Source organism: Oryzias latipes, chromosome 12 (assembly GCF_053564925.1).
Source record: "Oryzias latipes strain Hd-rR chromosome 12, Olatipes_Hd-rR_3.1".
Taxonomy (NCBI): Eukaryota; Metazoa; Chordata; class Actinopteri; order Beloniformes; family Adrianichthyidae; genus Oryzias; species Oryzias latipes.
Genome location: NC_136248.1, coordinates 2939169 through 2965096, shown reverse-complemented (window position 1 = coordinate 2965096; position 25928 = coordinate 2939169). Strand labels below are relative to the sequence as shown.

The following is a 25928-nucleotide window of genomic DNA, read 5'->3' as shown; positions in this document are numbered from 1 at the left end:
AAAGAGATAAAATATGCGTAAATAGACAATAAGAATAGCAAAACATATTTTCAATACGTAGCAGATACATTTACGTATCTTGTTCCTTTTTAAAACCTCCTTAATTTACATTTGGTGGTGAGTGGTGTAGACCGTGGTTACCATGGTTACTCAAACACGGTTTTTAATTAAAACTAGACCTAACATCTTAAAAGTGAATTTATTTTAATCACTTTTAATAACTTTTGAGCTTTGAATTTCAATAAATTTAGTGTCGGATGTCCCCAGTGTAAAAATGTATATACTACAACATTCTGAACTGCATTATCCACAATGCTTTGCGTTGATTTGACTTTAAGTGTTACCTAGCAACGCTGTAACGCTTTCAACTGACAGAGAAGACTGCTGCAAAAAACTTTTCATCTTTATTCAGAGTCCTGGACATGTGTGTATGTTTTTGTGGATGGGGAACACAAACTGGTGAGTTATATTTTCTCTTTGTTGTGTCTTTTACAAAATAATGTTGGCGTTATTAAGTTAAACAAAACTGGAGCAGCAACGCTCTTTAGTTTGCAGGACGTGAACACTGGAGATGTCGGATCCAAACGCAGGTGGAACATCTGAAACAGCCTCCCAGAAAAGCACTAAAGGTGAGGAAGGCGCGGGCCTGATGTCATGCCAGCATTTGGTGTCTTTCTCTGGAGAGGTCAGCTCAGGTGTGTCTGCTCTCAGATGGTTCATTGCCCACAGGAAGCTCCCCACAGCTCCCAGAGATGCAGCAGGAAGCCGAGGAGGAGGCAAAGCAGCAGCTCTCTGCACACATGAGTTACAAATACGAAGAGCTGCGCTCCAGAGCGTCCGTCAGTCCGGGCTTGGACATCCCAGAGGACCTGCTTCACCTCTCGTATCCTTCAATTTAATAGAAGTCACACAAATCCAGCTGTGTGGCAGCTGGATTTGTTGTATGATTGAGACTTTTTAACCCTATGGCAGCTTTGCGTTTGGACACAGTTTTTCTCTTTTTAATGTTAAAGTTTTGTCCCATAAAGATGTATTGTTAAAAAAAAAGAATCACTTTAAACACATTTTTCTAGCAGTTTTTTATATTCATTACAAAAATGTGTGTAAAATTGTAAATATTTAGTCATTTAGATCCATTTTTTTAATCGAACAGAAATATTGTGCTGTTTATGGTATCCGTTTTTGTGACAGTAGAGTACATATTTAAATTTTCTATAATTTATGTATAATTTTGCCATTACCTTTTTAAAAGCAGAGATTTTCTGTACTCAATAGTTTTATTGTAAATATAATTACAGGATTTCATACTAAATTTAGTTCACAGTAAAACCTGTACATTTTAGGTCTACTCCATATGAAATAAAACAGTACTGTTATTATGTTACACTTTATAACAAGATAGTAAATCTAAATACTTTTTCATTTTAATACAATAATTAGAAGAACAACATTCAGGAATATGCTGCATTAATATTGTAAAACAGAACTTCAGTGCAAACGCTGTGTGTTAATAACAAACATGTTGACATTAACATTTGGATTTGGAGAAGCTTGATCTGCACAGTGGGACAGTGGTTAGCACTCTTGCAAGGTTCAAATCCCAGCTGGGTCTTTTCTATGTGGAGTTCACATGTTCTTTTCGTGCATGTGTGAGTTTTCTCTGGGTACTCCGACTTCCTCCCACCGTCCAAAGACACGCTTCATAGGTTGGTTGGTGACTCTACATTGTCCTTAGGTCTGTGTGTGTGTGTGTGTGTGTGTGTGTGTGTGTGTGTGTGTGTGTGTGTGTGTGTGTGTGTGTGTGTGTGTGTGTGTGTGTGTGTGTGTGTGTGTGTGTGTGTGTGGCTCTGCGTTGCACTGGTGACCCATAAAGGGGGATTCCTGCCTTTGCCCAACAATATCTGGGTTGGCTCGAGCAAACCTGTGAACCCAAAGGATGGATGGATGGATGGATGGATGGATGGATGGATGGATGGATGGATGGATGGATGGATGGATGGAGATACTGCATCAAACTGTGGTGTCTGTAGCTCTCTGGGCAGATGTCTGTCAACTGGTTGTGGTTGTTTAAACCCTAAATCTGGTACTTTTGCCCTCAGGGGCAACGCAAAGCTCAGGTGACCTTAGAAACGTGTGCAGTAATGTAGGTGACATCCTCTGCTAGGTTTTGGTCCTGAGCCGCGCTCAGTCACTCGTTTGGTTTCGACAGCAGACGCAGAGCCAACCTGGGCGTGCTGGATGACAGCACTCTGATCTTTATAGCGGGGAATCTGATGGTCCTGCTGGACGTTCACGCTCAGGAGCAGAGGTTCTTACGGTCTAGCGGTGGAGGAGGAATCGGGGCCATCGCGGTAAGGAGGCAGCAGAGCTTTTTCAGTGAAGGGAACGTCCTGTGCGTTCATACATGTTCAGCTTTGGAGGTTCAGCAGCTGCTGAAACATCAACTTTTCCTTTTAACTAAATCAAACCAGAATAACTTTATTGATGAAGCTCTTGGACAACAAAACAAAGGCCAAAATTCTGAACATAGATGTAGATTAAAACACAACGGGCCTCCAAGGCACGTTAACGTTGGGAGTGGGGTCATCTGGAACTAAAAATCGAAAAAGAAATACTTTTTTTCTTCTTTGCTTTTCTGCTGCTTGCTTTTGAGATAATAATGCAATAAGCTTTGTTAAGACATTTTATCTGTGGTTTTATATATCGTCTTAACATTTCAATTAACAAAATCATCTTAGCTCTCACCAATTTAAGGTACAGCAAGGTATAGCTGTCCGCTATTTGGAGATTCTGGTATGGTGGCTGCACACTGGCGCAGTGGTTAGCGCTCTTGCCTCACAGCAAAAAAAAGGCCCGGCTGTGGGACCTGAAATAGAACCTCATTGGGGAACCTTTCTGTGTGGAGTTTGCATGTTCTCTCCGTGTATGTGTGGGTTCTCTCCAGGGACTCAGGCCTCCTCCCACCGTCCAAAAACATGCTTCATAGGTTCATTGGTCAGTCTCAATTGTCCCTAGGTGTGAATGTCAGTGGGTGTGTGATTGCAGCCCTGGGATAGACTGGCGACCTGTCCAGGGCGTCCCCTGCCTTTGCCCACAAGTCACTGGGATAGGCACCAGCAACCCCGTGACCCCGAAAGGGATAAAACGGCAGGAGATGAATGAATGAATGATACGGTCGACTTTTTTTTTTTTTTAACTGTTTTTTTAATGGTTGCCTTTTTTAAACTTTTACGTATTTTAGTCAGCAGTAGCTTTAGTCTTTTTTAAGTTTATGATACTTGGTTGTTTTACTGTTTTCATACTTTGATGTCATTATTTTTATACTTTTTTTTCCTTAAGTCTTTCACTTGTTTTGGGTTTATTGTGGGAAACGGACCTGGAGTCTGTAATAAAGCTTCTTCTTTCTTTGATTTGGAGACAACTCTCAAGACTTCCAGCGACACTTTACTGATTAAAATTCATTCCAAAGGGTTTCGGATTCTTTGATTTGGGCATATACTGTACCATATTGCACCTTCATGTGTTTATCTTTGTGTTTGTAAGGTTCATCCTAGCAGAGAGTTCTTTGCCGTAGCAGAGAAAGGCACGTCTCCAGACATCATCGTTTATGAATATCCTTCTTTGAGGCCTGGTCGCATACTGAGAGGTAAGACCACCGGGTGATGCTGAGCAATGCAACCCCCCCCCCCCCCCCCCCCCCCCCCGGCAGGGACGTTTTTAATGTGCATGCCTTCAGGCGGCACACGGCACAGGTACAGCTGCGTCAGCTTCAACCACGACGGCAGCTTGCTGGCCAGTGTGGGCGGCGAGCCGGACTTCCTGCTGACTCTGTGGGACTGGAGGCGAGAGGAGGTGCAGAGCTTCCAGGCCACGTCGCAGGAGGTGCACCGAGTCAGCTTCTCCCACTACGACCAGGAGCTGCTCACCACGGCGGGATGCAGACACATCAAGTAAAGAGTCTGCTCACTCACCCAAACGGGGTTAATCTGACATTTATTAAAGTCTAACCAGGAGTTTTATCATTCATGTCTGAGAAAAAACGTTTAGCTGTGTTTAGCTGCTGTTTTAGTCACACACCAGGATCTGAAGTCAAAACAAAACTTCTGATCAGGAAAGAAACTTCTACCAGACTGAGTTCAATGTAGGTATTTGAAGGTATTCTGTTCATTTTAGCGCTGCTGCAGTTTATATTTACAGTTTTTGCCTATTTCTTTAGGTTTAGGCCATTGCTAGTGCCTGTCAGGCTTTTTAAAAAGGTTTGAAATGTGTTCAACTGGACGTACGATGAGAATGTACAGAAGATAAAACCATCCATGTCTGCTCATACCTTTATCTGCTCACAATCTTGAGAAAACACACAGAAAAACGCTTTAACATGTGTTGCTGTTCTCGACTCTTTAGTCCAGCAGCACAGTAACGGCTGCGACAGCTTTTCACAATACAGAAAACAGAATTCATCAATAATGACGTGTGTCTTGTTTTTCTGACCAATCAACCGTGGTCTGATGCAGAGCCGATAACTTGATGTCCTGGGATCTTTGAAATGGGAGTAACGTGTTGAATCAGAAATCTGCAGACAAAGTTGGTCTGGTCACGTCTGGTAACACGTCTGGCCTGCTCACTGTTCACACGCTGATGACCTTCTTGTCTTTTCTCTCCCAGCTTCTGGAAACTGTCCACAACCTTCACCGGTTTCAAACTGGAAAAGCTGGCGGGACATTTCGGGAACTCTGTGGCCAGTGATATCGAAGGCGTCCTGGAACTTCCTGATGGAGAGGTTTTGGAAATTCTTTTAAGCTTAACGTGGCCTAAAATGTGACGTTCAAAACACACTGAAGCCCTCCACTAATGTGGACATGTTGTCCCCCCCAAATTAAAATTTGTAAAACTTTTGAAGCACAAAAGTTTCTCCCAATGGACTCATTGAAAAGTCTTATACCAGGCTTATGAAATACTGCTTTACATTTACATAAATCTTAATAAAGATTTAATTTATTCAGTAAATTCTGTGCAAAATAAAAACTTAAGACTAGAATAGACGTTAAGAGTATTTATATAGTTAGAAGTCAATATGAAAAATATCAAACAGTGGAGAGTTTATAAACACAAAAACTACTATTTTAACTTTATTGGTTAAACAGCTTTCAAATGAAAAATGAAACCAAAGAAGACATCTTTGTACAAAAAACACAATACAAATGTGGAAAGTACATTTTAAACCAAACAAAACCCATAAAATACAGATAAACTGAGTGTACAGGGACGTTTTTATTAAAGGTGAAGGTTCATAAAATATACTAAAAAGAAAAGTCAGAATCTGCCGTTGGATGTCAATTTACTTCCATTTCCATTAGATGTCCCCTTTTCTAGAACAGTCTGTCCTGCCGTCATGTTAACTGTAAAATAAGAGCCAGCTTCCTGCCAACCAACAAACTACATGCAATAAAAGGAGTGTGGTCAATACATAACAAAAGACATTTGTCTTGTTAACTAACTTTTTAGATTCTTCTGTGAAACATGTCAGGTATGTGGATTAAAAACACAACCGTGTCTGATAACAGAAGAACCTAAGATGTCATTTGACTGTTTGTTGAAAATGTTTACAGAAACTAAAAAGAATTGATTCATTATGTATGAAAGTCTTTCTTTTTTGGACACAGACACACCCCAGCTCACACGGCGTTTGTGCCTTTTATTTTGAAAGTAAACACTGTTTCCTCCGCTTCCTGTCAGGTGGTGTCAGGCACAGAATGGGGGAACCTCCTGCTCTGGGATGGAAACAGCATCAAGGCGGAGATCTGCTGCAAAGATGGTCGGAGCTGTCACTCCGGGACGGCGCAGCCGTTTGCCTTAGAGGGCGGGAAGCTGCTCACCTTTGGTTCTGATGGAGCGGTCCGGGTACGGTGACCCGCCTGGGAAGTGTTTTCTATCTACATGCGCGGGGGGAGTTGAAACCTGAAAAGGCATCCTTCTCCTCAGAGCTGGGACTTTGAGAGGATCAGCTCCTTCACATGTGACGGCGGCGGCAGCAGGTTGGAAGTGGAGCCCATCAACGAGCTGGTGGTTGGGCGCCACGTCTGCCTCTCCTCTGTGGTCAAGAGCTCCCTGCCCGGATCCTCCGTCTGGTTTGCTCAGGTTGAAATACAGAACCATCTCAGATCAAGAACCTACTTTTACCTAATCCAGACTCATCCCAGTCCCAGTCTGACTTCTGCTTGCTTCTCCAGGATTCCAATGGAGGTATATGGAACCTGGACCTTTCCTTCTCTCCCTCGGTCAGTCATAAAATGATAATTTTGAGAAAAAACGGTGTCTGAGGATGTTTTAGAAACACATCAGAGTTTTTCCGTCTTTGTGTTTTCTGCATCCTTCAGGCCGCTGACCCCAGGCGCCTGCTCTCCTGTCCTTCTGGCCCAATCAAAGGCCTGGATGTGTCAAAAACTTCTCACCTGATGGCCACCACAGCTCTGGATTGTGAGTCCACCTTCAGAAATGCTTGCCAACGTTCACACAGACGCTTGTTTCACGCACACACCTGTTCCAGGCTCCGTCAGAGTGTTTGACCTGCTGGCCAAAAGAGAAGTGACCTCCAGCTGCTTCAACCAGGGGGGGACGGCGCTCAGCTGGGCTCCACTCACCGTACGTCTGACGCTGCAGAGCCACTTTGCTCCTATCTGACACCGACGCCTGTGGGTGTGGCTTATCGTTTCAGGTGAACCAAAAGGGGGGCTTGCTGGTGACAGGCTTTGAAGACGGGGTGGTGCGCCTGTTGGAGCTGCGTGCAGACTCTGGAGTTAGCGCTGAGGAACACACCCGCCTGCATCTTAAACAAGCCCTCAAACCTCACAGCGCGGCTGTTACCGCTGTGGCATTCCAGCCAGACGGACACATCCTCGCCACGGGGGTAAGACTGTGCAGACGCTTTCAGCGGCCTTTCAGGCAGGAATGCAGAGCGTGCATCTCTGCAGGAAACGAGGCTTAAAGGACGGATTCAGATGAAGCTGCTGCACAGAATTTACTTAACGATTCTCTTTTAGAAATAGAAAGACAGAGACAGAGGTTTTTTTTTCTCCAGATTTTCTCCAGGCCCTAGAGGCCTGTTAAAACCATAGACTGTATATGAGAACTGGACCGAGTGAGTGTGATTATCCCACTTCTAGCTCCAAAGAACTGGAGTCAAAACAGTCGCTTCCATATCAGAACCAGACGACGTCATGAAAGCAGTGATTGGTCTGACTCAACGTTTCTATGGCAACCACTCTCACCAATGAGCAGAGAGCTTCGTGGAAGTCCACACCCCTTCCAGCCGAAATCGGGCTTGGGAGAATCTGTCAATCAAACATTTCAAATGTTTGCTGTGAGACCACAAACTGTTATTGAGGCACCTGGCTGGTCAGTCTATAACTTCAATTGCCTGCAATGAAGGAAAAAAGATAGTGATAAAAGTACCGTAGTGCCGTCATCTCCTGAGAGCCGCTTCAAAGTCTAAAGCTTCAGCAATAAGGACTAGGATTAGATATTAGACCCTCCTTCTCATGTGACCCCCCTTCCAGAGGAACCATTGGATGTCCTAACCCCCCCAGTCCAAGCCTTGGTGTGTGAGTGTAGATGGACTTTCCTCGTTCTAACATGTTCAAAGTCTTTGCACTGAAACTGAGATGACTTTATAATGGAGTCGCAAAAGTCCAGGGGCCTCATTTATAAAACTTTGCGTAGGATTTGCGTCAGAAGTGGCGTACGGATGAAACATAGGACGTGCGTACGCAAAGAAATATTCGGATTTATAAAACCGTGCGCACGCACATCCTACGCATCTTTCCCTTAATAAATCACAACCGATTTTAAATGCAGCGCAGCTTTTTGCGGCTTCGTGACACGCCCATATTTGTCCATAAATAGTCCGTGAAACGCCCACAAATGAATATTCATTGATTGCGAAACCATGCCAAACACGGAGAGGAAATCAAAAAAACGTATCTTCACTCAATGTGAAGTAGAAGTTATTGTTGGCGAGGTGGAAAAGAGGAGAAAAGTGTTGTTTGGAGGGCACAGTGTGGGCATTACTAATGCCAAAAAGGCACTTGAGTGGCAAACGGTGGCAGACGCCATATGCTGTAGCCTCACAACCATCCGAGGTTGTGAGGCTACAGCGCCCCATCGGGGGGGGGGGGACCGGAGCGCTAGATGCATGCGCCGGGGGGACCGGAGCGCCGGGGGGGGGGGGGGGGGGGACCGGAGCGCTTGATGCATGCGCCGGGGGGACCGGAGCGCCAGATGCACCGGGTGACACGCGTGGTTCCTCCGAGTGCTCCTCTGTAACGCCGGGCCCAAAAGCCCGCAGAGGTCCAACAGGACGGCTGGAGGAAGTCAGAACCGGCTCATAAGCCACTCGTCCTCGTTTGCCAGCAAGTCTTGTTGCTGTCTAAAGATGCGTTCACTCCGAATTCTTCCATTTGCCACATCTTCTATTAAGAGCGCAAGATCAGCCATTGTGCGTCATTACGCATTGTGATGGGGCATTCTATTTCCATCCATTTAATTACATCTGACAAGCTACAGATGTCGGCAATAATCCATGTGGAAATGGGAAATTGTTCAGCGCAAATGTAATTTCTTGTTGCTTTCTGAATGTTTGAGACATACGCCATACAATGTTTTTTTCAAAAATAAAACTAACTAAAGGCATATGCATGAATACCATAATTCCATAGCTTATGAAGAAATGTTTTAATATGAAAACAACTTTCCCCAGTGGACAATTAGTACGTCTGTCCATCCGCACGCCCGCACCTATCTGCTCCGCCAGACGGACACGACATTGACGAGAATATCAGTTTTGTACATTATTTCGTTCTGTTAACTATATTATTTATGAGGATGAATTGCACAACATGCCAATATTGCAGAACATATTTCATTTTTCTTTTTTCAAATAAGTGTTCATTTGAATTTCTGTTGTAATTTTCGTTTGATTGTTTTTGTTTGTTTCACTGCTGATCGATCAAACGGGTGTTGGTGTAGCTGTTAATTGTCAGACTTGCTTTGTGAAGTCTTCATGTTATTTCTGAGAGGCAGTATTGTCATTTTCACTTTCACGTGTTTCTTCCATCTGCCGACGGCATCGCCGTTTCTCATTTCACCCGTTTTTGTGCGTACGCCTGGGTCAGAGCTTGCGTGAAGGAACGCAAATTTTCCCGTCAAGTTTGCTTTTTATAAATCTCAACTATTGCGTAGAGAGTGGCGTACGCCTTCTTTTGTGCGTACGCAACGTTTATAAATGAGGCCCCAGAGCTGTTTTGAGGCCTCAGGCCTAAACTGAAGGCTGAAGGCTCCTCCATCCAGAAGGAGACGCAGCAGCTGCTTTTTTTTAACCTTTCATTTCTTTTAGTTTAAAAAAAAGTTTCATTGGAACTCGTTCCTTGATGCTGTTGCTAATATTGAAGCTTTTGTTCTCCCGCCCTCATTTTTGTCTACCTTTTGTTTTGACTGACACTTGCTTTTTCCTCAGAGCGAAGACCAAACGGTGTTCTTTTTCACGGTTGGGGAGGCGTGCCATCCCCTGGGTTTCATCCATGTTCCCGGACCGGTGCAGGCCCTGGAGTGGTCCCCCGACTCCCATGTCCGTGTGATTCCAGATCTGACAGCTGGCACCGCCGGGAAATTCCCCTCTCCATGTAAAGAGCCTTTCTGCTTTTGTGTGGCAGCTTCCTCAGAATGGGCGCAGGCTGCTCATCCTGTGTCGAAGCGGCCATGCGCTGGAGGTCGAGAGTCCGGACCTGGAGGCCGAGCGCTCCCCTCAAAGCTTCCACCTCCCTGAGCTGCCCCGCAGATGCTTCGGCTTCAGCAGCATCACATCTAGAATGAAGGTGCAGCATCAGCGTGAGCCGTTTTCCTGCAGCTTCTGTGTCCGATGGCTCAGCTGTTGTGTTTCAGAGGCCGGCAGGCACGTCCAGACCGCAGACAGAGAGGATGAAGATAAGGAGAGAGGAGGTGGAAAAGCAGGAAGGAGAGAAGCCACAGCCTCCGGGTCCTCTTCTGTGCGGCTTCTATTCTGAGCCGGGCCAGTTCTGGCTCTCCATGGTGCTCAGCTTCAGTCCTCTGAGGTTTTGACGGGCTGTTGTTTTTCTGGGGGGGTTTACTCAGATGGCTGTTTTGCAGGGAGGCTTCGACTCTGGTTACTTGTATCACTGCAAGTTCTCTGAGGACCAGAGTGAAGAACCGTGCCGCCGTCAGGATGAGCCGTTTGACTTCCTGCTTGTCAGTGGTGCAGACGATGACCCGATCTGCTCCATGACTTTCAGGTACAGAAAACCAACGAATACCCGCTTGTGCCGTCTCAGTCACGCTGCAGGATCTTCCGCTCACTCTGGACTTTAGAGACAAAGTTGGATGAAGCTGCTTTTTTTCCTAAATGTCTGTCACTTCTAGGCCTTCCTGCATGGAAGTAAAAAGCTGTTTGCATGGAAATGTTCAGAAATGGAGTGTGACGGCTGCAGATATTGATGTAAAGGCAAAAAAATTGGTTTTTGATTTTGCTGTTGTAACAGATAAATGATGTCATCATTCATTTCCTGGTTGAAGCTCAACCTTCAAGGTATCTGCAGCTGATCCAAGGTGGTGTGCATTTACGCAAAGCATCTATGTAGATGCTTGAAGCAACAATCTAATCAGAACATTTGTTTGGCCTTTTTAACCTCGAATAAGATAAAACCTTAACATGGTCAAAGGCCAGACAGAGGCTGTGACGTTTCCAGAAACGTGGTGGGAACACGACGCTGAGAAGAACGGAAACTGAAGGAAATCATCGAACCAACAGATTCAAACGAATCAACTAGAGGCAGTGATCCTCACGCCGCTTTTTTTTTGAAGAAACTACATCTTTAGCTGGATGTTTTGCAACATCACCCACCTGAACATCTGACATGGCCTTTGCACCTGCACAGGTTGGCTGTTGTTGATGGTAGTTTCCCATCTAACATCAGCCAGACACCTCAGAGTTGACATTTTGGGGGTTATTCATGTTTGAATGGGGCGTCATCGGGGATTTGTGTCTGTGTTTCTGCAGCTCCAGCAGGCAGCTGCTGCTGTGTGGCATGCACTCAGGCACCATCAGGGTTTACCCCCTGCGGCCCGGAGACCTGGCCCCCGCCGACATGCAGGCCTACTGGGCCCTGAGTGTTCACGACAACCATTACGGACACTTACGGCACATCCGCTGCAGCTTTGATGATCTCTTTGTGCTGACGGCAGGAGACGACGGAAACATTTTCTCCTTCAGCCGGGTTCCTCCCGAGGAATCCCAGAGAGGCTTGCAGAGGCAGAGGGCCCGGATTCCCTCACCCAGGGTCAGGCTGAAGACATTCGCATGCTAAGATTTAGGAATATTTACACTTTTAAGGGCTTGCTGGGTTTGCCAGATACAGATTTTGCATGTTTTCTGTTTAAAGCCGCTCATAGTGGCTCTATGTGGATGATAATCTTGTTTTTTCTCATTAGCAGGCGTACCAGGAGACAGAGTCATCGGCTGTTGACATTCAAGACCCAGAAGCCTTCAGGTGATTCAGGATAAACGGATGTGCACTTTTCTTCTGTTCTCGTGTTCCTTCGGTCTGGATCAGAACAGCTCCTCTAGAAACAAGACAACCAGCAGAAAGATAAAGACAAAGACAATTGAATTTGCATTTAAAGGTTTACTTCAAGCCTATGTGAGACCATCTCTGGTTTAAAAAACACCACTTTTCAGAAAACTTTTTAACAGAGCTCTTTAGTTTAAATGTGAGCTTCCTTTTTCTTTTCTAAAAGCTAAGACTTTACTGAAGTTTCTTTGAGACTGCTTTGTCCTGAAAGACGCCAGAGAAACTCTAAAGAACGCAGTATAAATATATAATAATGTAGGGACTGGGTGTCTTTGGGCGGTGGTTTGAACCACGGGGATGTTTTTTAATTTAAAATATAACAAAGTAACTGGAAAACATCATTGAGTCGTGTTGTGGTTTTTTTTGTGTAAATAGAAAAAAAGAAACAAGCACATGCTATAAAAAGAAGGAAGGAGATCCCTGATTATTTGTTTTGTCATTACTCTCATCTAATGTTGAGTGTTACAGTTTGTTAAACACCCACTGAAAATGGTGTTTTTAGCGTGTTTTTGTAGCATTTTTCTTATCATGGAGAACATATATAAAGAAAATTAAGCTTAACATTTCATTTGAGGTTTTGTTTTTTTCCCGTTGTGAATCAGGAGCTCACAAAAATGCCGTTTGAAAAAGATGGTGTTTTTGACGATGGGCGGGGCATAAAGCTCCCTGCTCTGCTCCATTCTGATCATCCACTGTCAGACAAACACATCCATGAACGTCTTTGTTTTCCTGGTCTGAGCTGGAATCTGGATCAGAACTGGACGTATTTAGAGGAACCGTTATGTTTATGTTGCACCGCTAATTTTAGATTTGGGGTGTGAAGGGCTGGCTAGCGTGAGAAAGTGTAAGCGGATGGCTCTTAATTATGGGTGACGGGAAGTGGAGACGGACTTGTTCCACGCCTACAGTCCTGCCCACATCTCATAGGTGAATTTCTAATGAACTCCTGCCGCTCTGCAGAAACAAAAGTCCTAGGAAACGACACAGGTTTCTTAAAACTTTGTCTGAAAACTGCATCATCATCATTAAAAGAGCACTAGGAAGGCTTTTACAATAGATCTAAAGATGATCCCAGTGGGACTTTAATAATGTCTAAATCTGTACCAGCAGAAATGTTTAATCAAGAAAAGATTCCCATCTTAAACTTTGATTTCTCTGCAATTCAAATATTGTAACCAGACAGACAATGAATCTGAAAAGTCCGTCTCAGTATTTCTTCTCCTGACCCCTCTCAGCTTAGAGGCTGCTAAGCAGAAGCAGGACCAGGACCTTCTACGTCGAAAAGCCGACCAAAAGGCGGCTCAAACCAGGATCCAGCTGGCTGAGCTGCGGGAGAAGTTTAAGCTGGTGCTGGCGGAGAACCAGCATCTGCCGGAGCGCGTCCGCCTGACGCCTGAGGTCTGAGCGCCTCCACCTGCTGCCGCTCGTCTCTTTTACAGGCAGAAATGACAAACCTGTAAAAGAAAGGCTGTGTGTGTTTGTGTGCACGTCTAGGAGTTGAACCCGCTTCTTTATGAGAAGGCGAAGAGGATGACTGCTGAGCGGGTGATGAAGGTCCGACAGCAGATGGCGAAGGAGCAGGAGCGCTGCAGCATGGCTCTCAGAAAACTACAAGAATGGTGCCCACGGTCATTGTGTTGATTATTCATCGTCTTCTGTTCTGTCAGTCATTTGTGTGTGTCTGAGCTCTTAATGACATCTCCATGTTCATGTTGGTCTTAACAAAAACGGGGAACCCCTAAAAAAGTCCAGAGTGGAAGTAAATGGATGTTTATTTGAAGCAAAATGAATGTTTCACTTGTGCTGCTCATGCACCGTGAGGAGCAGACAATGTATAAACTACAGTGTTTCTGGAGCAAACGGTATCTCCATCACAGACAAATAGGCTTTTTTAGATTGTGTGTATTTGACAGTCCTCAGTTCAGTGTCTGCAGACGTACGAGTGAAGGTTTAGTTGCTGCATCAGCCCCTCAGTCTGAAAAGTTGGAGTCTGTGAGCTTGTAGCAAAAATAATGTGCAAAAGAATGTTTCTGCCTCGTCCCACTTTGTTTTGCATTGACTCTTGACTGAAAACAGGGATGTCTGACAACAGCTGCCGCTAGTTTCTGTGGGGCTGCAGGGCTGGAACATGCAGCTCAGTGATGTGTCCTGTGAGTGACCTGAAGAATAATGTCAACGCATCCCTCCTCCTGCCAGGTCGAAGAGTTCCTCTGAGGCTCTGAGCGTCATTACTGTGGTCGGCGTCCGCAGCGGCATCAGGGTCTCCACCTACCACGTGTCAGCCAACACAGAGCATCGGCCACATCGGAGAGCATCGGCCACAGAAGCTCCTCCAGACAGCGAGGAACCGGAAGCAGACCCTGCAGACTCTGCAGCCACCCAGGAGGCAGCAGGTAAGAAATCGTTGCTGAGAAAGCGCTCAGTTCAAACACGGATGTGTGACTGATGTGCGTTCCTCAGAGAAACAAGTGCCCCGCCCCCCTGTGCCCCCCCCTCCAAGAGTCAGGGGCAGAGGTCAGGACACGGTGAGACTCAGAAAAGTTGCAGAGAGAGCGGAGCGAGTTCGAGCCACCATGGAGAGGAGGAGGCAGGAATGGGCCAGACTGTGAGCACTCCTCAGTACAGTTACAGGGATGCTGGATGCTGAATGCTGGATGCTGGATGCTGAATGCTGAATGCTGAATGCTGAATGCTGAATGCTGAATGCTGAATGCTGGATGCTGAATGCTGAATGCTGGATGCTGAATGCTGGATGCATGATGCTGGATGCTGAATGCTGGATGCTGAATGCTAGATGCTGGATGCTGGATGCTGAATGCTGGATGCTGGATGCTGAATGCTGGATGCTGGATGCTGGATGCTGAATGCTGAATGCTGGATGCTGGATGCTGGATGCTGGATGCTGAAGGCTGGATGCTGGATGCTGAATGCTGAATGCTGGATGCTGAATGCTGGATGCTGGATGCTGGATGCTGAATGCTGAATGCTGAATGCTGGATGCTGAAGGCTGGATGCTGGATGCTGAATGCTGAATGCTGGATGCTGAATGCTGGATGCTGGATGCTGAATGCTGAATGCTGGATGCTGGATGCTGAATGCTGAATGCTGAATGCTGAATGCTGGATGCTGGATGCTGAATGCTGAATGCTGAATGCTGGAGGCTGGAGGCTGGAGGCTGGAGGCTGGAGGCTGAATGCTGGATGCTGAATGCTGGATGCTGAATGCTGAATGCTGGATGCTGGATGCTGGATGCTGAATGCTGGATGCTGGATGCTGAATGCTGGATGCTGGATGCTGAATGCTGAATGCTGAATGCTGGATGCTGGATGCTGAATGCTGAATGCTGGAGGCTGGAGGCTGGAGGCTGGAGGCTGAATGCTGAATGCTGAATGCTGGATGCTGAATGCTGAATGCTGGATGCTGGATGCTGGATGCTGAATGCTGGATGCTGAATGCTGAATGCTGGATGCTGGATGCTGGATGCTGGATGCTGAATGCTGAATGCTGAATGCTGGATGCTGGATGCTGGATGCTGGATGCTGAATGCTGAATGCTGAATGCTGGATGCTGGATGCTGAAGGCTGAAGGCTGAAGGCTGAAGGCTGAAGGCTGGATGCTGAATGCTGGGCTAAGCTGCTGCTGCTGCTGTCCCAGGTACGCAGAGAAACCACAGGAGGACTTTGAGGATCCACTGGATGTCCTGGAAATTCAGGAAGCCAAAAAAAACATTGGGGACGTCATCGTGGTCAAACCACCAACCATGTGTGCTGAGGGGAAGAAGGAGGAGTGGAACGCCTGGGAGGAAAAAGTACAAACCCTCCCACTCATTTCAGTTCATTGAGTTCTCCTTTGCCATCTTTTAATAAGAACAAACTAAAACATGACAGAATTTTTTCCAATTTAGCCCTGAAATGGATGTGAAGTCCTTTTGATCAGTGGTGGAGCATTTGGCGTTGTTTCTATAGATGACTAATCCTTATGATTTAACGTCACTTCATAATCTGGATTAGACCTGTGAGGTCTGCTATGGAACATTTCTATCCATGTATTTCTATAAACTGTTAAATGACAGTGAAACTCTAACAGAGCTGGTGCAGAGACTCAGACGTCACACAGAAACGTTTCCTCGGTAACAGCAGGTTTCTGTTATGGACATCACAGCCACACTGCAAAAACTGAGACCCTTCCTTCCAGAAAACATGTCTTACTTTCTGTCTGCAAGAGAAATAATCTTATCAGGGAAGTTTTCAACTGAAAAATAATCTAGAATTTTTTTCTTTAAATCAGAATTCTTGCTCAGGACTTTTCTTGACAGATTTGTTTGCCTTTGAATAAGAGAATCTGCCAATGGAGTCAGAATGTTTGACTACGAAGGAACACAAAACAAGGAATCTGTATGTTTGATGCAGCTCAATTTATTGTTCTGCTAAATATCAAAAACACTTTTTGCACCACTAAACTATTTAAACTAAACAAAGGCGGAATTTCATTATAAAGTGATCAATTTCTACTTTAACAAAAAAACATAAAGTTATTTTTGACTTAAAAAAACAGAAATGACTTCATGGATTCAATTCATTTTTTTTTCATTCTCTAATTAAAGATTAGTTTAATATCAATTAATTCTAATCAACTTATTTTATTTTTTATGTGAAAACCGTGCGTTTTTTGGAGTTCTCTTTTACCAACTATAATTATTGACTATAATATTTTTACAAACACAAACTGAGCTTTTTTCTGTTTTTCTCTCATGTCTCACATTTGGTATAAATGTTTTGTTTCCGTAGAACATGTTGGAAAAACTGCTGCCTCTTTTTGAATTATTTGAATTCTGGACAGTGTTCTTGAGTAACAGAAGGGCACCTGTAACTGATATTACTATTACTATTACTATTATAATTGCATAATAAGTCAATCTGGGGATGTAAAGTTAGAGCTGGCGTTTTCATACATGCATTTCACGTGTCGGTAATTACAAAACTGTTTCTCCTTCAGATTATCCAGCAGAAGTCTGAGATGAACCGACGGATCACAAATCTTCGCGATGCCAAGATTCGCTTGGTCTCTTGGTTGTCCGCTCAAGCCAAGCGGCTGCAGAAGATCCATCACGGCCTCGGCACCGACCTGCGCCGCAGCCCGCCCCCTCTGCCGTCCATGTCACCCGAGGAAATGCCAGAGAGGAAGCTGCAGTGCAGCAGCGCCACCTTGGATGGATACAGAGCCCCGACGAGGCAGGGGTGCAGAGGACTGCACTGTTCTCACTTCAGAAGACCAGTCGGTCTCCAGCATTTCACTTTGTGGCTTTTCTCCTCCTCAGGAGGGCGGGCACTGAGCAGGAGGTGCCACCAGGAGCTGACAGTTCACTGAAGGCAGAGGAGAAGGACAAGCAGGAGAGAAATGAGAGGACTCTCAGTCTGTCTGCTTCCTCTGAACTCAGAGAGGAAGAGCAGCTGACCCCGTTAGAGAAGGAGCTGCAGCAGGAGGAGGAGATCAGACGGCTGCACCAACAGGACACTCTGCTGCAGCAGGTGATGCTCCTCCCAAAAAAAGGACTGAGCAAAGAAAATCAGCGTGCGTCATCGCCTCCCTTTTATTTGTGGTGTTCAGATGGAGAGCTCCATCTCCCGGTTTGACTCGGAGCTGCTCCTGCTGCGCCAACAGAAGGTGCGCCTGGACATCCACCTGAAGCAGGCCGACCTCCACCTGCTGACACTCTTCCAGGAGACGGTCATCCTTGGAAGTTTTGAGGAGAGGGAGGCCAGCCTGCAGGAGAAGCTCAACAGAATCGTGGAGGAGAGGAGGAGCATCGAGGTGGGAAAACGTCACGGCTTTGATCCTTTGACAGGGTTCATGCCTACTAGAATTTAAGCAAACTCTAGATTAATAGCAGATGCAGCAAGCTGCTAATAATGCATACAGTTCAAAACCTTTCATATTTGAGTGTTTGTTCCTCTGTGATGTAGATAAGAATAACTAAGAAAGTTCCTTTTGTGATGCACTCACATTAAAGCTAAAGATGTTTCCTGTAATGTGAAGAAAACAGACGACGCACAAAAGCGAAAAACAGAATAAACTAGAAGGAGCTGCGTTTCCAGAAGAAAAAGGCAGGGTTGAATGCTGTACTGCTGAATGAAAATGAAACTTAAAGGGTTTATACCATGAATACTCGATTCTGATTGGCTGCTGAGTGTGCATTAAAAGGTGATATACCACAGGATAACCGCACAGGGGAAAAAGAAGTTCCGGTCATCTAGCGTAAATGTTTAGTATCACTGCGCCGGACTCTTTAAAACAACCTTTAGCTTCATCATGTGGACAAAAACAAGCGGTAAGAGGTGAACTTTCTCTCTGAATTCAACCCATTGGAAAGATCAACATATATAAATATATATATATATATATATGTATATATATATATATATATATATATATATATATATATCTTGACTGCAGTGGTGGTGCGGCGCGACGCGGCGCTTTTTGTGAGAAAAGCGATCCATATTGGGAAAAAAAACAAGAATTAAGGACTAGAAGCGCGTCGGACGGTTCAGGCTTCCACGGCGTGCGTTAAAAGGTGATAATGCATACTTCGTCGGCCATTAACCCTTACATAATTGGCATAAAATAAAGAAATGATCAAAGTTGAACATAAATTAGGGGTGTCAAACATACGGCCTGCAGGCCGTTTCCGGCCCGCCAGATAGTTCAATTTGGCCCAACCATGAAGAGTAAAAATTATAAGGATGTTTAAAAAAGAAAGCAGGTTTTGTAGTCCATTCCTGTGGCAAGTTTTGATTTTTTAAAGAAATAACCGAAATGCGCAATTCCGCCACTAGGGGGAGCAAAGCAAAAGCAAAACAGGTCAAACTGCACATCTCTGCATGTGCCAAAAGTGAAACCTAACAGCTCTGTGTCTGGGTGAGATGTAGTTTGGTTCCTTGTGAGCCTCACCGCTGTTATGTTGCTATAAGAATGATCAGTAGTGACACACTAATGACCAAAATGTTGTCAAAAAGAAAAAAAGTTGAAGTGGAGTGCTGAGCTTTCCAGGAAAAATGGACAGAGTTTTATTTATTCACAGAGCTGAATGCAAAACCTGCATGCTTGTTATGACATCAACAGGTTGCAGTGCTCAAAGAATATAAAATTCAGCACCACTGTGAGACTCACAATAAAGAAAAGTTTCACCATTTGCAGTTAAGAAAAGAGACGATTTACCAACTATCATCTGGACTGAAGAACTACCGTCTGCATTTACTGCAGCGTGACGTCAGTGATGGAGCAGTGACACTTAGCTACCTTATTGCAGACAAGTTGGAGCAAACATCCATACCATTTTCAGATGGTGAACTTATTGAAAAATGCTAAAGGCTACATAAGTATTGTGGCCCAAACAGCAGTCGACCTTTGCTAGCATAAGTCTGTCAAGGATTACAATTACAGATCCAACATCTCTAAGGAGACTTGGACGCCAAATGAAGGAATATTTAAATTATTGCATTTTTGGTCACTATTAATGAAAGCACAGATACAGATATTGCAAAACTGTGAATATTTATTAGAGGTGTTGAAGAGACGTCACAGCTGAGTTTCTTGAGTTGATGGACACAACAACAGCAGATGACATAGTCAGCTCTCTAGTTACTGCGCCATGTTGGACTGAACTGGTCACGTTACGTCAGTCTGGTCACATGATGTCAGTCTGATCACTGATGGCGCCCATCAAAGATCAGAAAGAAGGCAGGTGATGCCAAAAACTTCAGGCAGCCAACCAGGAAAAGATTCTTGGACATTTCTTGGTGTTTTCCACACTTGAATGACAGTAAATGTGTTTCTGCACAGAATCTGAATCCTGATATTGATGGATGACTGAAGTTTCAGGAGAGAAAGGAGGTTAACTCCAAATTCTCATGTTCACAAAAGTTTAATGTAGTTTAATTTTTCATTAATTTGCACATTTACATTTTAGGGAAAGTATTTCATTTATTCCCCGAAGCCCCACTTGAGTTTATTATTGGGATTGCTTCAGTGTCAGATGTAAAATATTAAGTCTGTGAATATTGAATAAACCAATTTTTTTTAAAGTGAAATGCACTTTATTTAACATCCATTGGCCTCGGTGAATGAATGTGTAATAATAAGTGATTAGGATACTATGTTGGTTGAGGCATTTTTTGCAACAGTCAAAAAAAAAAAAAAATAGCTGTTTTTTGCTTTTGTTATTGGTCCGGCCCACTTGGGGCCAGACTCCTTGAATGTGGCCCCCGAACCAAAATGAGTTTGACACCCCTGACGTAAATAAAGTGAAAACAGCACAATAACAAAAAAAATGTTGTAAACATTTATGAACATAAGAATTTGGAGTTAAACTTCGGCCATCCATTGATCTCAGGATTCAGTTCACTCTAACATCATCCAGCACAGTAACTAGAGAGCTGCCTATGTCATCAGCTGTTGTTGTGTCCATCAGCTCAAGAAACTCCGCTGTGACGTCTCTTCAACACCTCTAAAAGATATGCACAGCTGTACATATCTGTAATGTCGGTGCTTTCATCAATAGAAATGCAATAAATGACTGGATTCCTCATTTGGCGTCCAAGTCTCCTCAGAGATGATGTATCTGTAATCCTAATCCTTGACAGACTCACGTTGGCAAAGCTCATCTGCTTTTGAGGAACAAGACTTCTGCAGCCTTCAGCATTTTTTAATAAATGGTTTGGATGTTTGCTCCAACTTGTCTGCAATCAGGTGTCTGTCATTGCTCCATCACTGACGTCACGCTGCAGTAAATGCAGACGGTAGTTCTTCAGTCCAGATAATAGTTGAAACGTTTCTTTATGGTGAGTCTCATAGTGTCGCTGAATATTCTCTGTTGATGACATACCAAACATGCAGGTTTTGCATTCAGCTCCACCTTATTTTCTTTTCTTTTTGACATCTTGTTCATTATTGTGTCACTACTGATCATTCTTATAGCAGCCTAACAGCGGTGAGGCTCACAGGGAACCAACTACATGGTACCCAGAGAGGCAGAGCTGTTAGTTTCACTTTTGGTACGTGCAGAGATCAGCTGCTTCACCTGTTTTGCTTTTCTTTCCTCCCTAGTGGAGGAATTGGAAATTTCGGTGATTTAAAAAAAAATCATAACTCACCACAGGAATGGACTAGAAACGTGCTTTTTTAAAAACATCCTCATTGATTGATTGAACCATCTGGCAGGCCGGACATGGATCGCAGGCCGTATGTTTGACACCCCTGGTCTAAACAATGTAGAAATTTCAAATTGTTAGTTGTTCTTGTTCTTCATCATCCACGAGCAGAATGCCTGATGCTCCACCACGTCTTCCTGTTTCCTCCCAGTTTCAGCTGCAGGGTTACAGTGAGCAGCTGAAACAGAGGAGACGCGTCATAGAAGAGCTGCAGGAGGACGAGGAGGCTCTGGCCGCTGACTTCCAGGCTTCAGTGGCAGAAAACCATCACTATGAAGACTTACTGACCAAAATCTTTAAGAAGAAGGCCGCACGCAAGAAGAAGGAAAAACGAGCAGGAAGCCCCAGTGAGCTCAGTCTTGATTCACACCTCCCATGATGCATTGTTGAAATATCAGCTTGTAACTGTCTGTTTGCAGGTGAGGAGGACAGTGACGACTCTCTTGAGGACTGGGACGGTTGCATTGACAGTGACATGGAGGAGGAAGACGGATCTTCTGTTGATGACAAAGTCTGCCCAACAGGTTCAACCTCGCCGCTCTTTTTGCACCTGAAGCTCAGGACAAATGAATTCCAAAACCAGGAAAGACATAAGATCTCAGGCAAGAATCAGGCTCTGACTAGGTCATTATGTTCAAACCAAACACAAGAAACACGACACGAATACAATACTGCAGTAAAATAGGCTGGACAGCTCAGTTGGCTGTGGTGCAGGACTGCACGGAGGTTTGATCCCGGGGCGGGCAATAATCGGGGTCGTGTCAGGAAGGGCGTCTCTCTGCCAAACTGCCTGTGTGGATCAGAGGAAGCTGATTGGCTGTGGCGACCCCTAACGTTAGAAGCCGAACAACAAAGTCCCAAGATAGAGAATTATTTTACATCATGCAACTTTCACAGGAGAATGTCCCGTTTGTCAATGCTCCAGCTGTGGGAGTTCAGCTCGTCAGGGTTCAGTTTTCGTGTTCTTTAAGTCGTGTTTCAGAGTTTGATGTGTGATGTGGATTATGTTTGATGTTCAATGTTCAGTTTGCCTATTTTTCAGTTCTGGTTTGCTGCTTTTTTTCCCTTCATTTTAGGTTTTTTCCCTTAAAATCCACTTCAGTTCTGACACAGCTCAGTTTTTTGTCACATTAACACCTCCTTTTTAGATAATTTATAATTTCCTCTAATAATTTACCTTTAATGTGGTAAAGCTTGATATTTCTCTTTTTAGTACAACCCCTCGCTTCTTTTTTTTTCTTTTTTTATTTACAAAGACACAGGCTTTCTATGCATCGCCTCTTACTCAGGAAGCTGTTTGAAGAAAAAAAAAGAGATAGAAGCTGCTTATTTCAAAGTCAAAAATCCAACACTGGCCCTCTCTGCAAGTTTTAATCATAATTTCTTTCAACCTACCGGGGGTTGAGAGATTGGAAAAAATGTAGTTTATACAGCAGGGAGACTCTAAAACCAGCCCTGCAGCTTCTCGTCTTCAAGAAGTGTGATCCTGCTGAAATGTCCTGATGTCGTCCAGAAACCTTCCGTCAAATCCTTCAAACTCATAAATCTGCTTTTTTTTAAAAAACAAACAGGAATGTTTGTCCTTCAGGCCTGGAAGTGGCTTCATCTTCTAGGTTTGAAGCCTTCAGGGCAGCTGGACTTCCCAGTGTTCTTGCTTTTATGTCAACGTGTGTGTTTTGGTGTCTCAGGCTGCGATCCAGACCTGTTCAGGAAGATCCTGCAGCTCCGTGAGCGTCGCTGGGATCTGGAGGAAATGCTGGTGGAGGCGGGAAAGAGTGCTGACGCTCTGAAGAAGGAGAGTGACGGCCTCATCACGAAGGTTGTCCCACCTCAGCGTGGCGTCTCGGAGCACCCCGGGTCTGCATTTCTGACCTAAACGTCTTTGCAGGGGAAAGTGCTGAAGAGCAGTCAGCAGAGGATCGAGGAAGAGGTTGAGCTAATAAACAAAGACAAACTTCAGAAAATGAAGCAAGTGGAGGTTGTGGTTCCTTTCCGACTGCACCAGGTAAGGCTGCAGGTTTGCAGATGAGTGACAGCCATCACCGAAAGCTGTGTGCCACGAGTTGAAGAAGCCACTAAATTGGCATTTAGCCCACAAAGTTCACACTGGACAAGCAGGGAGGGGCTTCTTCTTCTTTTTGTTTGTCCCCCACCCACAGCTGGAAGAGGCTTGATGTGAAATATATAAATATTTCATCTCCATGATCAATTCTCAAATAGTTGTCACTTCCAAAAATTAAAATGGACGTCGTCTATCATCAAATTCGAGTCCCTGACTGGTCAACGTTCGACCTGGTTTAACTTGAATTGCGTATTCAGTGGCCGCGTGTTTAGAGCCCGAAAACGGTTGTAAAAAATGACGTAGCTCTGTATGAAAGCAAGGTGGAATCCTGAAACATGCACAAGATTTTGATTCTCCTTTTCTAACAATTCTCAGTGCAGCAAGTGCAGCATGACCACTGCAGGAAGCTGTACTTCCTGGGTCTTTGACCCGTCAGTCTGGCTTCCGCTGGGCTTCTAACGCATTCAAAGTTATAAGACGGATAATCAGAACGTCCTTTGGAAAACCTCTGGACTTGAAAAGCAGTCAATCAGATTCTTTTCCACTTGCATTTTTTTTGGTCTTAGTTTTAAAATGTTTAAAAATTCTCATCAGAAACGAATGAACTTAAAAGTGTCAGGTGAGAGATGGATTCAAACATCAGGGAACATAAAATGAAGGAACTTTTTCAGTTATTTCTGCAATGTAAAGATTTCCTAAAGAAACCCAAACTTAGATATCAAGAGGAAATCTTTGTTTTACGAAAAATGATTGTTATTGTCCTTTTCTCTTTTTTTTTTTCTGCCGTGGGTTCTTTGGGATCCTTTTTCTCTTTCCCTTTGCGCCTCTTCCAGATCCAGTTTCTTTCTAACGGCTCTGTGCCGTCAGACCTGAGCGAGGCTCTGGTTCTGGACAAGTCGGAGATGGACAGGCTGAGGAGGCGGGTCCAGCAGCTGCAGGTGGAGAAGGAGGCAGAGGAGGGCCGGCTCCTCCAGGCTCAGCGGCAGCGTTCCCGCCTCATCCGTGAGAACAAGGAGATGACTGTTAGGCTCCAGGGTGAGACGCACCGCCACAGCCTGCGGTGCAGATCCTCGGTAAGAAGTGGAAACCGGATCCATTGACCTGTGCAACCTGTGTTGATGCAGAGCTGGAGAAGCAGTGCAACGAGCTGATGATGCTGAAGTATGGGAGGCTGTTGGACGTGGAGGCTTTGCTCTCAATGTCTGGACAGAAGAAGCTGGACAAGCTGAAGGAGGAGAAACTTCTGCTGGAGGCCGAGCACGCAAAGGAGCTCAAACGGTGGAAAGTATGTCAGCGTGGAGAACGCCGTTTCGTCTGTGACCAGAGAAAATGTGGAGCTGCAGAAACAGACCGCCGCTGTGTTTGAAACCATTCAGGCAAAGGTGGAGGAGGCACGCCACGCCCTGTGGGACGCGACGGAGCAGAACACGGGGGTCCTGCGCAGCACGGTCCACCTCACGGACCAGAAGAAGGAGCTGCGGTCCAAACTCAGCAGCCGGCAGAAGAACATGGTAACCGCCACGTCCTGGACTTTAGTTTCCAGAGCAGCATAGCGGACAGTCAAAGAGGAGCTCAGATGGAGTCAGAACATGTTCAATCTGATTCCATTCATCCACACCTGAGAGTTTCACTGCAGGGCAAGTGAACCTGCAAGGCTGAGAGCTCCAGCTGTTTCTTCCTGGTTGTTCTGATTCAGCAGACAAAAACACACACGCTTGTTATTTTGGTTCAACTTCCTGTTTAGGGAAAAGACCCCCAGGTCCTGATAAAAGTAAGTCAGGTTTATTTATGGATAACTTTTCAAAGATTAAACCCAAAGTGCCTTTAAAGTGCAAACACTTAAAGTTAAGGCAGTAAAAATGGTCCAAATTAAGGCCAGTTAATTAAAAGCTGGTCTGAAAAAAGGATCATAAAGGACCAAAGAACAGCCTAGAGGTAAAAAAAAATAATCCTCTTCATCATAAATGTTAGGATACAGTTTAGTCTAAAATCCTCCCAGTTATCGTAACTACATTTTAATAATTGCCATTGAAGATTGTTCTGGTTCTGACGGAAAGAAACCCTCATCCGACGGGACGAGCTGAACTTTGTGTCCTGACCTCCAGGACAAGCTGCAGTTCCAGGACCACAGGAGGCTGGAGGACAGGGAGGACATCCGGAAGCTTCAGGAGCTGGTGCAGGCCCAGGAGCAGCAGGCCCAGGCGCTCTTGAGAAGGATCCACCTTCTGTCCAGCAAAGAAGGCTGCGTGCTGCCGCCCGAGACCACCCGACTGCCGCCGCTCGCGCCAGCGCACGGCCCCCTTCCATCGACCAGAGGAAGACCCCTGAGGGGACACGATGACTGATGCATGGAAGCGGTTTTTCTGCTGCTCCCGTCTCTCCTCAGGGAGCTCCTGCAGGTTCCTCACAGTCTGAGCCGCTGTTCTGCTCTTCCATCACGGCCGTTTGCTTCATCCTTTCAGGTTACGGTTCACAGATGTTCCCCCTTTTCCTCTGCAGGAGGAGTTTAGTCATTCCTGGAACTGCTGACCTTTCTATGTTAACGACGTGTTAACGGTTCTGCTTGCTGTTCTGAAGTCCAGTTTTTTTTCTTACAGTCCATTTTGCCCCCCTCCCCCCATCTTTGTGATGGCTGCTTCTCTCCATAGACAGAGCAACAGCTGAGTAAATGGGTTTTAGTCCAAACACTGGGACTTTTTTAACCTGTTGCCATGGTAACAAATGTTTTAAAGGATTTTAAAACGAAAATAAAAACCTGTCAATACCATCACATCCCACAAATTGTAAATAAAAAATAAAACAAAGCCTCACTGAAAGACAGCAGCAGATTGAACTAAATGAAAAAGAAAAATGTCATTTTGTGAGTTTGAGGGGATGAAGCTCCACTCTGTCCTGTTTGCAGACTGAGCTCGTTGGTTTTTAATTCATCTGCTCTATTCCTACTTTGGGCCCACAATTACATCTTAATTTGGAACTAAGAACATTAAACAACAGCATTTCAATAAACACGTTCTATGCATT

The 25928-nt window shown here is 44.9% G+C and overlaps 1 protein-coding gene across 14 annotated transcripts; it reads left to right on the top strand.

The window, feature by feature from the left end:
- Positions 1 to 66: 66 nt before the first annotated feature.
- On the top strand, positions 67 to 25723 carry cfap44 (cilia and flagella associated protein 44). 14 transcript variants are annotated; one of them, XM_078955597.1, is made up of 35 exons: positions 67 to 459; positions 549 to 629; positions 730 to 883; positions 2189 to 2351; positions 3544 to 3646; positions 3737 to 3950; positions 4663 to 4777; positions 5734 to 5898; positions 5980 to 6135; positions 6228 to 6275; positions 6375 to 6474; positions 6545 to 6639; positions 6713 to 6904; positions 9509 to 9619; positions 9705 to 9866; positions 9934 to 10080; positions 10159 to 10301; positions 11066 to 11345; positions 11500 to 11555; positions 12872 to 13034; positions 13131 to 13255; positions 13833 to 14029; positions 14097 to 14241; positions 15291 to 15444; positions 16632 to 16867; positions 16954 to 17164; positions 17244 to 17447; positions 20997 to 21192; positions 21265 to 21369; positions 22534 to 22664; positions 22734 to 22850; positions 23741 to 23942; positions 24032 to 24192; positions 24284 to 24418; positions 25013 to 25723. In XM_078955597.1, the coding sequence occupies exons 2-35, from the start codon at positions 572 to 574 to the stop codon at positions 25250 to 25252; spliced, it is 5184 nt and encodes a 1727-aa protein (XP_078811723.1). In that variant the 5' UTR covers positions 67 to 459; positions 549 to 571; the 3' UTR covers positions 25253 to 25723. The 14 variants fall into 14 exon arrangements, with proteins under 14 accessions (XP_078811723.1, XP_078811721.1, XP_078811722.1 ...); XM_078955595.1 differs by having other exon boundaries at positions 16632 to 16873; XM_078955596.1 differs by having other exon boundaries at positions 11497 to 11555.
- Positions 25724 to 25928: the final 205 nt, after the last annotated feature.